The 11,435-nt window shown below is 48.4% G+C and overlaps 1 protein-coding gene across 1 annotated transcript in view; it reads left to right on the top strand.

Moving 5' to 3' along the window:
• NWD1 (NACHT and WD repeat domain containing 1) overlaps nt 1–11,435 on the top strand; it is an 87,388-nt gene that overhangs the window by 26,414 nt on the left and 49,539 nt on the right. The window contains 4 exon segments of the mRNA XM_023229651.2: nt 4,776–4,979; nt 7,213–7,372; nt 9,050–9,167; nt 10,501–10,659. Of these exon segments, the coding sequence (XP_023085419.2) occupies nt 4,776–4,979; nt 7,213–7,372; nt 9,050–9,167; nt 10,501–10,659 (641 nt within the window).

The following is an 11,435-nucleotide window of genomic DNA, read 5'->3' as shown; positions in this document are numbered from 1 at the left end:
TATCATCCATCCATCCATCCATCCATCCATCCATCCATCCATCCATCATCTCTATCTTCCTTGCATCCATCATCTCTGTCTTCCATCCTTCCATCCATCCATTCACCCACTCGTCCTTCATATCTGTCTATCTATGTCTGTCTCTATATATCTATATATTTCTCTATGTCCCATTGATAAATATGCATAGTCTCCATCTATCTCTATCACTTCTAGTAATCTATCCTTGTATCTCTCTACCATCTGTCTCTAGCTATCTAACTCTATATCTATCCCACATCTATAAATACATCACTTTTATCTACCCACCTATTTAAATTGTCGGCCGGGCGCGGTGGCTCAAGCCTGTAATCCCAGCACTTTGGGAGGCCGAGACGGGCGGACCACGAGGTCAGGAGATCGAGACCATCCTGGCTAACACGGTGAAACCCCGTCTCTACTAAAAAAATACAAAAAACTAGCCGGGCGAGGTGGCGGGCGCCTGTAGTCCCAGCTACTCGGAGGCTGAGGCAGGAGAATGGCATGAACCTGGGAGGCGGAGCTTGCAGTGAGCTGAGATCCGGCCACTGCACTCCAGCCTGGGCGACAGAGCGAGATTCCGTCCCAGAAAAAAGAAAAATTGTCTATGTATCTATCATCTGTATCACTAGCCATCTATTCATTTATAATCAATCAATCAATCTCTATATCTATCTCTCTGTTGCTCTTCTATATCGATCCTGTCTATCTTTAATCTCTCTCTCTCTGTTTTTTGTTTTTTTCTTTTTGACAGGGTCTCACTCTCTGTGACCCAGGCTGGAGCGCAGTAAAATGATCACAGCTCACTGCAGTCTTGACTTCTTGGGCTCAAGTGATCCTCCCATCTCAGACCCCTCTGAGTAGCTGAGACTACAGGTGCACACCACCACACCCAGTTATTTATTTCTTCTTCTTTTTTTCTTTGAGACAGAGTCTCACTCTGTTGCTTAGGCTGGAGTGCAGTGGTGCAACCTCAGCTTACTGCAACCTCTGCCTCCTAGGTTCAAATGATTCTCATGTCTCAGCCTCTCAAGTAGCTGGGATTACCTGCATGCACCACCATGCCTGGCTAACTTTTGTGTTTTCAGAAGAGACAGGGTTTTGCCTTGTTGGCCAGGCTGGTCTCGAATTCCTGGCCTCAAGTAATCTGCCCACTTTTGCCTCCCAAAGTGCTAGGATTACAGGAATGAGCCACCACATCCAGTCTTATTTATTTTTTATTTATTTATTTAGTAGAGACAGGGTCTCACTATGTTGCCCAGGCTGCTCTCAAACTCCTGGGCTCAAGCAGTCCTCCCACCTTTGCTTCCCAAAGTGCTGGGATTACAGGTGTGAGCCACCATGCCTGGCTTATAATCTATCTCTGTATATACAGCTGGCTCTTGAACAACCTGGGGGTTAGGGGAACCAACTGTCTCCCAATGTAGCTCTAAATTGGTGTATAACTTTGAACTCCCCTAAAACTTAAATACTAATAGCCTACTGTTGACCAGAAGCCTTACCAGTAACATAAATGGTTGGTGAACATGTATTTCATATGTTCTATGTATTACAGACTGTATTCCTACAACAAAACAAGGTACAGAAAAGAAAATGATAGTAAGAAGATCATAAAGGGGGCCAGGCGCAGCGGTTCATGCTTGTAATTCCAGCTACTTGGGAGGCTGAGTACAAGAATTGCTTGAACCCAGGAGGCGAAGGTTGCAGTGAGCCTAGATCACGCCATTGCACTCGAGCCTGGGTGACAGAGCGAGACTCTGTCTCAAAACAAGAGAAAATCATAAGGAAGAAAAATACATGTAGTATTCATGAAGTGGAAGTGGATCATCACAAAAGTCTTCATCCTTGTCATCTTCACATTGAGTAGGCAGCAGAAGAGGAGAAGGGAAGGAGGAGAATGGGACTTGGACTTCCTGTCTCAGAGGCAGCACAGGTGGAAGAAAATCCACATATAAGTGGACTCATGCAGTTCAAACCTGTGTTCTTCAAGGATCAACTCTATGTCTATCTGCTTGTCTATATCTATTTATCTATCATCTGTCTACCTATTTATCTTTATGTTTATCTATCTCTGTATCTATTGCTGTATCTCTTATTTATATCTATCTATCTCTCTATAATATGTCTGTCTATGATATGACTATTTATACATCTGTCTGTCTATCATGCTACTGGCATCTAGTGGGTGGAGGCTTGGGTGGAGGCTGCTACGCATCCTACAACAGGGGTCCCCAACCCCCAGTACTGGTACCGGTCCATGGCCTGTTAGGAACCAGGCTGTACAGCAGGAGGTGAGCAGCAGGCAAACAAGTGAAGCTTCATCTGTATCTGCAGCCACTTCTTGCCGCTCCTCATTGCTCCCATTACCACCTGAGCTCCACCTCCTGTCAGGTCAGCAGCATCATTAGATTCTCATAAGAGCGCAAACCCTATCGGCAACTGTGCATACGAGAGATCTAGGTTGCTTGAACCTTATGAGAATCTAATGCCTGATGACCTGTCACTGTCTCCCATCACCCCCAGATGGGACTGTCTAGTTGCAGGAAAACAAGCTCAGGGCTCCCGCTGATTCTATGTTATGGGGAGTTGTAGAATTATTTCGTTATATATTGCAATGTAGTAGTAATAGAAATAAAGTGTACAATGCACTTGGTCATCCCAAACCATCACCCCCACCCTGGTCCATGGAAAAAAATTGTCTTCCAAGAAACTGGTCCCTGGTGCCAAAAAGATTGGGGACTGCTGCCCTACAACACACAGGACGGTCCCCACCCTAAAAAATGATCGGACTCCAAACATCAACAATGCGAGCCCAAGAAACGCTACACTCAGCATGCCCTGTGCCCTCTGGGAGCCTCACTACCTCCTCTGCACAGAGGGGCTGGTTGGGAGAGCATCCATCATCCAAGGCTACTGGAAGGATCAATGAGATCATGCTCGCCAGAATAAGAGTTCAGAATATGGGTAACTAGTGCATTTTCTTCTTAGCCCTCAACAGTTTTGCTTTTGGCAGATGAGGAAACTGAGGCAAAGAGAAGGTATATTACTTGCCAAGGTCTCTCAGACAGGATCAAATGCAAGCCTGATGACCATGCACAGCCCTGTTTTGCAATGCAGGTTAGGTGGGTCCCATGGGAGTGCCAAGTGCGGTGCCTGCTCTGGGGTTCACATTGCTTAGGGGATGTCTTCAGGGATGAAGATGGACTCTCAACCTAGTGGTTCACCCATGACCATGGGCACATCTCCTAGGCTCTCTCTGATACCATATACTAGAACTTTTACAGGCCAGGTGCAGTGGCTCACACCTGATCCCAACACTTTGGGAGGCTGAGGCAGGCAGATCACCTGAGATCAGAAGTTGGAGAGCAGCCTGGCCAACACAGTGAAACCCCATCTCTACTAAAAAAACAAAAATTAGCCAGGCGTGGTGGTGCACACCTGTAGTCCCAGCTACTGGAGAGGCTGAGGCAGGAGAATCACTTGATCCCAGGAGGTGGAGATTGCAGTGAGCTGAGATGGCACCACTGAACTCCAAATTAGGCAACAGAGTGAGACTCTGTCTCAAAAAAAAAAAAAAAAAAAAAGGTTTGCAAAGAGGACAGTGTTGGGTATGACATTATTACCAATATGGTAACTACAAGCCACAAAAACTATGGAACACTTGAAAGGTGCTTCATGCAACTCAGAAACTGAATTTGAGTTTGAAAGATGGTTCATGCAACCAAGAAACTGAATTTTGAATTTTATTACTTTTTAACCAGTTTAACTTTATTTGTACTTATTTGTTCATTTATTTATGTATTTGTTTTAGAGACAGGGTCTCACTCTTTTGCCCAGGCTGGAGTGCAGTGATGTAATCACAGCTCACTGCAGCCTCAACCTCCTGGGCTCAAGCGATCCTCCCCTCTCAGCCTCCCAAGTAGCAGGGACTACAGGCGTGCGCCCCCATGCCCAGCTAATTTTAATTTTTTTTTTGTAGAGATGGAGTCTCCCTGTGTTGCCTAGGCTAGTCTTGAGCTGTGGCCTCAAGCAGTCCTCCTGCCTCAGCCTCCCAAAGGTCAGGGATTACAGGCGTGGTCCACCGCACCCAGCCCACTTATCCTAATTAAAGACATGCCTTGGTGGGCCAGGGTGGAGTGGGGTGGGTGCAGTTGGTTTCTGCATTATTTTCCTTGAGTTACCTCGTCCTTCCCTCCCTATACTGTCTGTCTCAGACCCCTTTGAGGTTGAGGAGTGAGCGGTTTATGGTTCTGTAGGTGTGTATGCAGAGGAAAAGATTGGCACTTTGGGAGACCGAGGCGGGTAGATCACGAGGTCAGGAGCTGGAGACCAGCCTGGCCAACATGGCAAAACCCCGACTCTACTAAAAATACAAAAATTAGCTGAGTGTGGTGGCACGCACCTGTAGTCCCAGCTACTCAGGAGACTGAGGCAGGAGAATAGCTTGAACCCGGGAGGCGGAGGTCGCAGTAAGCCAAGATCGCACCACTGCACTCCAGCCTGGGAGACAGAGCAAGACTCTGTCTCAAAGAAAAAAAAAAAAAAAAAAGAAAAAATATCGGCAAAGGTCTTCCTTGGTGGTACTGCCCTAACCCCTAACCGGGCTTGATCTCTTGTGGGCGCTGTCCAAATGCTGATCCCAGGTGATGTGCTGGACACCGAGCGGGTGGCTGTATCCCTCCCTCTCTTGGCTTCTGCATCCTCCAAACGCAGAAGACAAGAGATGTGCCTCAAAGCCCCACTCCTCCTCCCTTCAGGCACGGTCTCTCGGAGGCGGAGCTGAAGGATGTTTTGTCCTTGGACGACGAGGTCCTGCAGGCCGTGTACCGGGACTGGACCCCGCCCAGCAAGGAGCTGCTGCGCTTCCCGCCCCTGCTGTGGGTGCGGCTTCGTCGAGATCTGGGATACCACTTGGCCCGGCGGCCCGTGGATGGCTTCACCCTCCTGGCCATTGCCCACAGGTAGGTCCAGGCAGCAGTGGCAGGGGCACTGGGTGGGGCCCCAAGAATGAGGAGGACTCACTGGCCAGGAGTCTTCTCAGTACCAGATCCTTCACTCCCTAGGGAATCAAGTCCAGTTAGAATTCCAACACAATTCACTCATTTTTAAAATTGAATTGAGGCTGGACGCAGCGGCTCATGCCTATAATCCCAGCACTTGGTGGGGCCAGGGCAGGAGGATTGCTGGGGGCTAGGAGTTGAAGATCAGCCTGGGCAACATAGAGAGGCCCCATCTCTACAAAAAATATAAGAAAATTAGCTAGGTGTGATGGTACACACTTGTGGTCCCAGCTACTTGTGAGGCTGAGGTGGGAGGATCACTTGAGCCCAGGAGTTTGAGGCTACAGTGAGCTGTGATTGCACTGCTGCACTCCAGCCTGGGTGACAGAGTGAGATCCTGTTTCAAACTAAACAACTAAACTAAACTAAACTAAACTAGGTGAAGTTCACGTAACATGAAATTCACCATTTTATTTTATTGTATTTTACCACCATGCCTGCTATTTTTAAATTTTTTTAATAGAGACAGAGTCTCACCACATTGCCCAGGCTGGTCTCGAACTCCTGGGCTCAAGAGACACACCTACCTCAGCCTCCCAAAGTGCTGGGACTACAGGTGTGAGTCACCATGCCTGGCCAATTCACCACATATTATTTTATTTATTTATTTTATTATTTTTTGAGACAGAGTCTTGCTCTGTTGCCCAGGCTGGAGTGCAGCAGCACAATCTTGGCTCACTGCAACCTCTGCCTCCCAGGTTCAAGTGATTCTCCTGCCTCAGCCTCCTGAGTAGCTAGGATTACAGGCATGAGTCACCACACCTGGCTAATTTTTGTATTTTTAGTAGAGACGGTTTTCACCATTTTGGCCAGGCTGGCCTCAAGTTCCTGACCTCAGGTGATCTGCCTGCCTCAGTCTCCCAAAATGCTGGAATTACAGGCATGAGCCACTGTGCCCGATCAGAATTCACCGTTTTAAAGTGGACAATTAACTGGTATTTTAGTACAATCACAATGTTGTACCCCTCACCTCTGTCTAGTTCCAGAACGTTTTCGTCCCCCGAAAAGGTGACCCCGTCCTCCCCATTCTCCTTCCCTAGCCCCTGGGAGCCACTCATCTGCTTCTTGTCTCTATGGATTTGCCTGCTCTGGGCATTTCAGATCAATGAAATCTCACACTATGTGGCCTTTTGTGTCTGGCTTCTTTCACTCAGCATCATGTTTTCAGGGCTCATCCACATTGTAGCAGGGATCAGTGCTTCCTTCCTTTTCATGGCTACATAATATTTCATTGTGTGGATGGACCACGTTTTGTTTGTCTTCATCTATGGATAGACACTTGCATGGTTTCTACGTTTTTGCTGTTGTGAACATGCATGTGTAAGATTTTGTTTGAACACCTGTTTTCTTCCCTTCCCTTCCCTTCCCTTCTTTCCTTCCTCCCTCCCCCCCTCCCTTCCTCTCTCTCTCTTTCTTTCTTTCCTTCTTTCTCTTTTTTTCTTTCCTTTTTTTTTTTTTTTTTTTGACAGAGTCTTTCTCTGTCACCCAGGCTGGAGTGCAGTAGCAACATCTCAGCTCACTGCAACCTCCACCTGGGAGGAGTGATTCTCCTGCCTCAGCCTCCTGAATAGCTGGGATTACAGGCATGCAACACCACGCCCAGCTAATTTTTGTGTTTTTTTTTTTTAGTACAGACAGGGTTTCACCATGTTGGCCAGGCTGGTCTCAAACTCCCGACCTCAGGTAATCTGCCTGCCTCGGCCTCCCAAAGTGGTGGGATCACAGGCATGAGCCGCTGCACCCGGCCTGAACACCTGTTTCTTAATTCTTCTGGGTATATACCCAGGAGTGGATGTGCTGGGTCAGGTGGTAAGTTATTTTATGTTTAAATTTTGGAGAAGCCCAAAGGTTCCTCTTTGAAATCCCACCTGTAATTACATGCCTGAGACTACAGGCGTGTAATTACAGGTGGGATTTCAAATTCATGAAATGTATGTAAGGAAAGTAAATTAATGTAAGGAAAAAGAAAACATGGACCAATTTGGAGAGAGATGTGATGTATCAAATAGCACAGGTGGTCAACAGAGTGGTTTAGGATGGCTTGGGATTGGGGAACTGCCTCCAGGAAGACAGACAGCCACCTTTGAGCTCAGTGGGTCCCCCGGGTCCATCAGCCTGTGTACCCTCTCTGTAGACAGCTGGTCGAGGTGGTCCATGAGCGCTACCTGTCGGGATCCGAGAGAGCCAAGAGGCATGGCGTCCTGGCTGACTTCTTCTCAGGGACCTGGAGCCAGGGTACCAAGAAGCTCATCACTCTGCCACTTGTAGGGAAACCCTTAAACTTGGACCGAAAGGTGAGGTACCTGGGACCCCCACTCTCCACCTGCAACCTCCACCCTGCACGGCGTTGCTCACCTCCTTCCTTCCCCTTTTTGCATTTAAAACCTCCTCCTGACCTACTTCTCCTTTCCCACAGAAGGCAAGATGTCCTTTCTATCCCTTTTTTTTTTTTTTTTTTTTTTTTTTGAGACAGAGTCTTGCTCTGTTGCCCAGGCTGGAATGCGATGATGTGATCTCAGCTCACTGCAACCTCTGCCTCCTGGGTTCAAGCAATTCTCCTGCCTCAGTCTCCCGAGTAGCTGGGATTACAGGCGCCCGCCACCACGCCCGGCTAATTTTCGTATTTTTGGTAGAGACGGGGTTTCACCATGTTGGCCAGGCTGGTCTCGAACTCCTGCCTGGCCAACAGAGAGAAACTCTGTCTCAAAAACAAACAAACAAACAAACAAACAAAGTTCAGAGTTATTGTGAACTCTTCTCCCTGATGTTAAAATCTTATATAACTGTTGTATAATGATTACAACTAGGAAATTACACTTTTAATTCTTTGGTTACAGCTTGATGTTTCTTTTTCTCTGTCTCCCCTGCTGGACTGGGGAGGCTGAAGACAGGACCAGGCTCTATTCTTTTTTTGGTGCTGACCCTTCCTTCCTTCCTTCCTTCCTTCCAACAGAGTCTTAGTGTCACCCGGGCTGGAGTGCAGTGGCATGATCTCAGGTCACTACAGCCTCCGCTTCCCGGGTTCAAGCGGTTCTCCCGCCTCAGCTTCCCTAGTAGCTGGGACTACAGGTGTTCCACTGCACCTGGCTAAGTTTTGTATTTTTAGTAGAGACAGGGTTTTGCCATGTTGGCCAGGCTGGTCTCAAACTCCTGGTCTCAAGTGATCTGCCCGCCTTGGCCTCCCAAAGGGCTGAGATTACAGGCATGTAATTACAGGTAGGACTACCACACCAAGCCTGGTGCTGACCCTTCTCCTCTCCAATGACCCAGAGGCCCATTCACAAATCCTCTCCTGTGTGCCCAGAGTTTCTGCAGGCCCAGCTTCATCCCGTCTCTCCAGGGCATGGTCTGAGCCTGTTTCATTCACTTCGCCTCTCAGTCTCTTGCCCTAGTGCATCCTCCCAAGGATGCTTCTGACCATTCAATCTGATTATGCCTCTTGTCTAAAACCTTCCATAGCTCCCCAGTGCTCTCGGTCTTGAGCCTGACCTACCCAGCCTGAGATTCAGTGCCTTCATGATCTGCTGCTTACAAGCTCCCTACTCTCATTCCCCACCAGCATCCCATAACCTGCTTTGTATAATTCAGTCCTCCTAAACTCAGCCTGCTCTTTCACACCTCCAGGCCTTTGCCCATGCTGTTCCCTTGCCCTGGAATGCCATTGTTTTCTGACACATTTTGCCACATAGACGCCCACTTAATTCTGAGGCTCAGTTCCAATGCCTCTACCTTCAGGAAACATTCCCTATTCCTCCCGGAAAGTGCCATGACCTCTGGCTTCAATTCTCTGAGTCCCAAATGTCGTCCTCTGCCCCAGCCCTGACCAATGGGCACCTGGGAGTATGTCTGTCTGACATTGCATTCTCATCCCATCCAGCACTGTCTGGAGCATGAAGTGAATGAATGAGCTTGTGCGTGGAGTGAATGAATGGGCTTGTGTCCAAGCTGCAGTCTCCCTTCTCCTCTGCCAGGTGGCCCCTCAGCCTCTGTGGTTCTCAGACACGGTTGCAAACCTGCGGAAGCTGAAGGAATTGCCTTATCACCTGCTTCACTCGGGCCGCCTGGAAGAACTTAAACAGGAGGTTCTGGGTAAGGGCTTCCCTCATCTCAGGGGACTGAGCCTGGTGACCGCACCGCGCTCCAGCCTTCTGGAGCCTGGGGAGAGTGAAGGGCAAACGTGGAAATCCTTTGTGCCTCCTAAGGCAGAGGTTCTCACAAGGGGCAATTCTACACCCAGGGAATGCCTCACAGTGTCCGCAGATAGTTTTGGTTGTCACAGCTAGGGGAGAAGGCGCTACTTGAATCTGGGGGTGGAGGCCAGGGATGCTGCTCAATGCCCTACAGTGCACAGGGCACCCCATCACAGAGAATAATCTAGCTTCAAATGTTGTTAGCGCATAGGGTGAAAATCCCTGCCTTATCATGAGAGACCCTATCTGTCTGTCTGTCTGTCTGTCTATTTGTCAATCCATCCATCCATCCATCCATCCATCCATCCATCCATCCATCCATTTATCCACCCATCTTTCTGTCCATCTATCCATCTATCCATTCATCCATTCATCTATGCATCCATCTAACCTTCCAACCATCCAACCAACTATCTGTTTATTCGCCCATCCTTTTGTCTGTCCATTCATCCACCTATCCATCCATTCATCTATTTATCCACCCATCTTCTGTCTGTCCATCCATACATCCATCCGTCCACTCATCCACCTCTATCTATCCATCTAACTACCACCTGTCCATCCATCTATCCATCTAACTATCCATTTATCCACCCATCCATCTATGATCTCCTTATTGAGCCTTGAGCTAGTTCTAACCATCCATCCATCCATCCATCCATCCATCCATCCATCCATCCATCCATTTATCCACTCATCCTTCTGTCTATCCATCCATCCATCCATCATTCTATCTATCCATCCACCCATCTATATGTCCATTATTTATTCATTCATCCACCTTTCTGGTCATCCATCCATCCATCCACCCATTATTCTATCCATCTACCCACCTATCTTTCTGTTTGTCCATCCATGCATCAATCCACCCAACTATCTATCTATCTATCTATCTATCTATCTATCTATCTATCTATTCACCCATCCCTCTGATCCTCAACCAGAAGAGATTCTGCCCTCCCAGGGGACACTTGACAATGTCTGCAGACATGTTTGATTGTCACACTTGGGGTGGGAGTGCTACTGGTATCTGGTGGGTGGAGGCCAGGGATGCTGCTTTACATCCCACAGTGCATAGTTCAGCCCCTTACCGCAGAGAATGATCCTGCCCCATTGTCACTACTGCTGAACCTGAGATGCCCTGGAGGAAATGGAGAGATGATTCTCCACCTCCCAGGATGAACTGGAGGGAGGTAGGCACTTCCCACATCCTCCCCTCTTCTCTCCCTCAGGCAGCATGAGCTGGATCTCCTGCCGGGGCATCTCTGGGGGCATCGAAGACCTGCTGGACGACTTTGACCTGTGTGCCCCTCACCTGGACTCTCCTGAGGTTGGCCTGGTCCGTGAAGCCCTCCAGCTCTGCCGCCCTGCTGTGGAACTCCGAGGCATGGGTGAGTCCGGATGGCTTGGACAGGAGTGATCAGGACGGGCACTGACTTCTAGAAACACACTCTCCTCATTGAGTCATGAGCTAGATTTTCATCAACCCTCATACCTTTCCTGTCTAAACATGTGAATTTTTCCCCAGCACTGCTTCTATAATTTTTTTTTTTTTGACACGTGGTATCGCTGTGTCACCCAGGCTGGAGTGCAGTGGTGCAATCATAGCTTACCGTAGCCTCAAACTCCTGGGTTCAAATGATCCTCCCACCTCAGCCTCCTGAGTAGCTAGGACCACAGGTCCACAGGTATGCATCACTGTGCCTTGCTAATTTTTCTATTTTTCGTAGAGACAGGGTCTTACTGTGTTGCCCAGGCTAGTCTCAAACTCCTGGGCTCAAGTGATCTTCTTACCTCAGCCTTCCAGAGTGCTAGGATTATAGACATGAGCCACAGAGCCTGGCCTAGAATTTTAAATTGAGCCTGGGAGAACTTTGGAACGAATACTACCAAAGCAGTGCCCATCCTGTCACCCTGGACTTTTCTTTAGAAAGTGCCAGGTAGGGCCAGGCGCAGTGGCTCACACCTGTAATCCCAGCACTTTGGGAAGCTGAGGCAGGCAGATCACAAGGTCAGGAGTTTGAGACCAGTCTGGTCAATATAGTGAAACCCTGTCTCTACTAAAAATACAAAAATTAGCAGGGCGTGGTGGCGGGCACCTATAGTCGCAACTACTTGAGAGGCTGAGGCAGGAAAATCGCTGGAACCCGGGAGGCAGAGGTTATAG

Source organism: Piliocolobus tephrosceles, chromosome 21 (assembly GCF_002776525.5).
Source record: "Piliocolobus tephrosceles isolate RC106 chromosome 21, ASM277652v3, whole genome shotgun sequence".
Lineage (NCBI taxonomy): Eukaryota > Metazoa > Chordata > Mammalia > Primates > Cercopithecidae > Piliocolobus > Piliocolobus tephrosceles.
The sequence above is the reverse complement of the archived record's forward strand: the minus strand, read 5'-3'. Positions and strand labels throughout refer to the sequence as shown.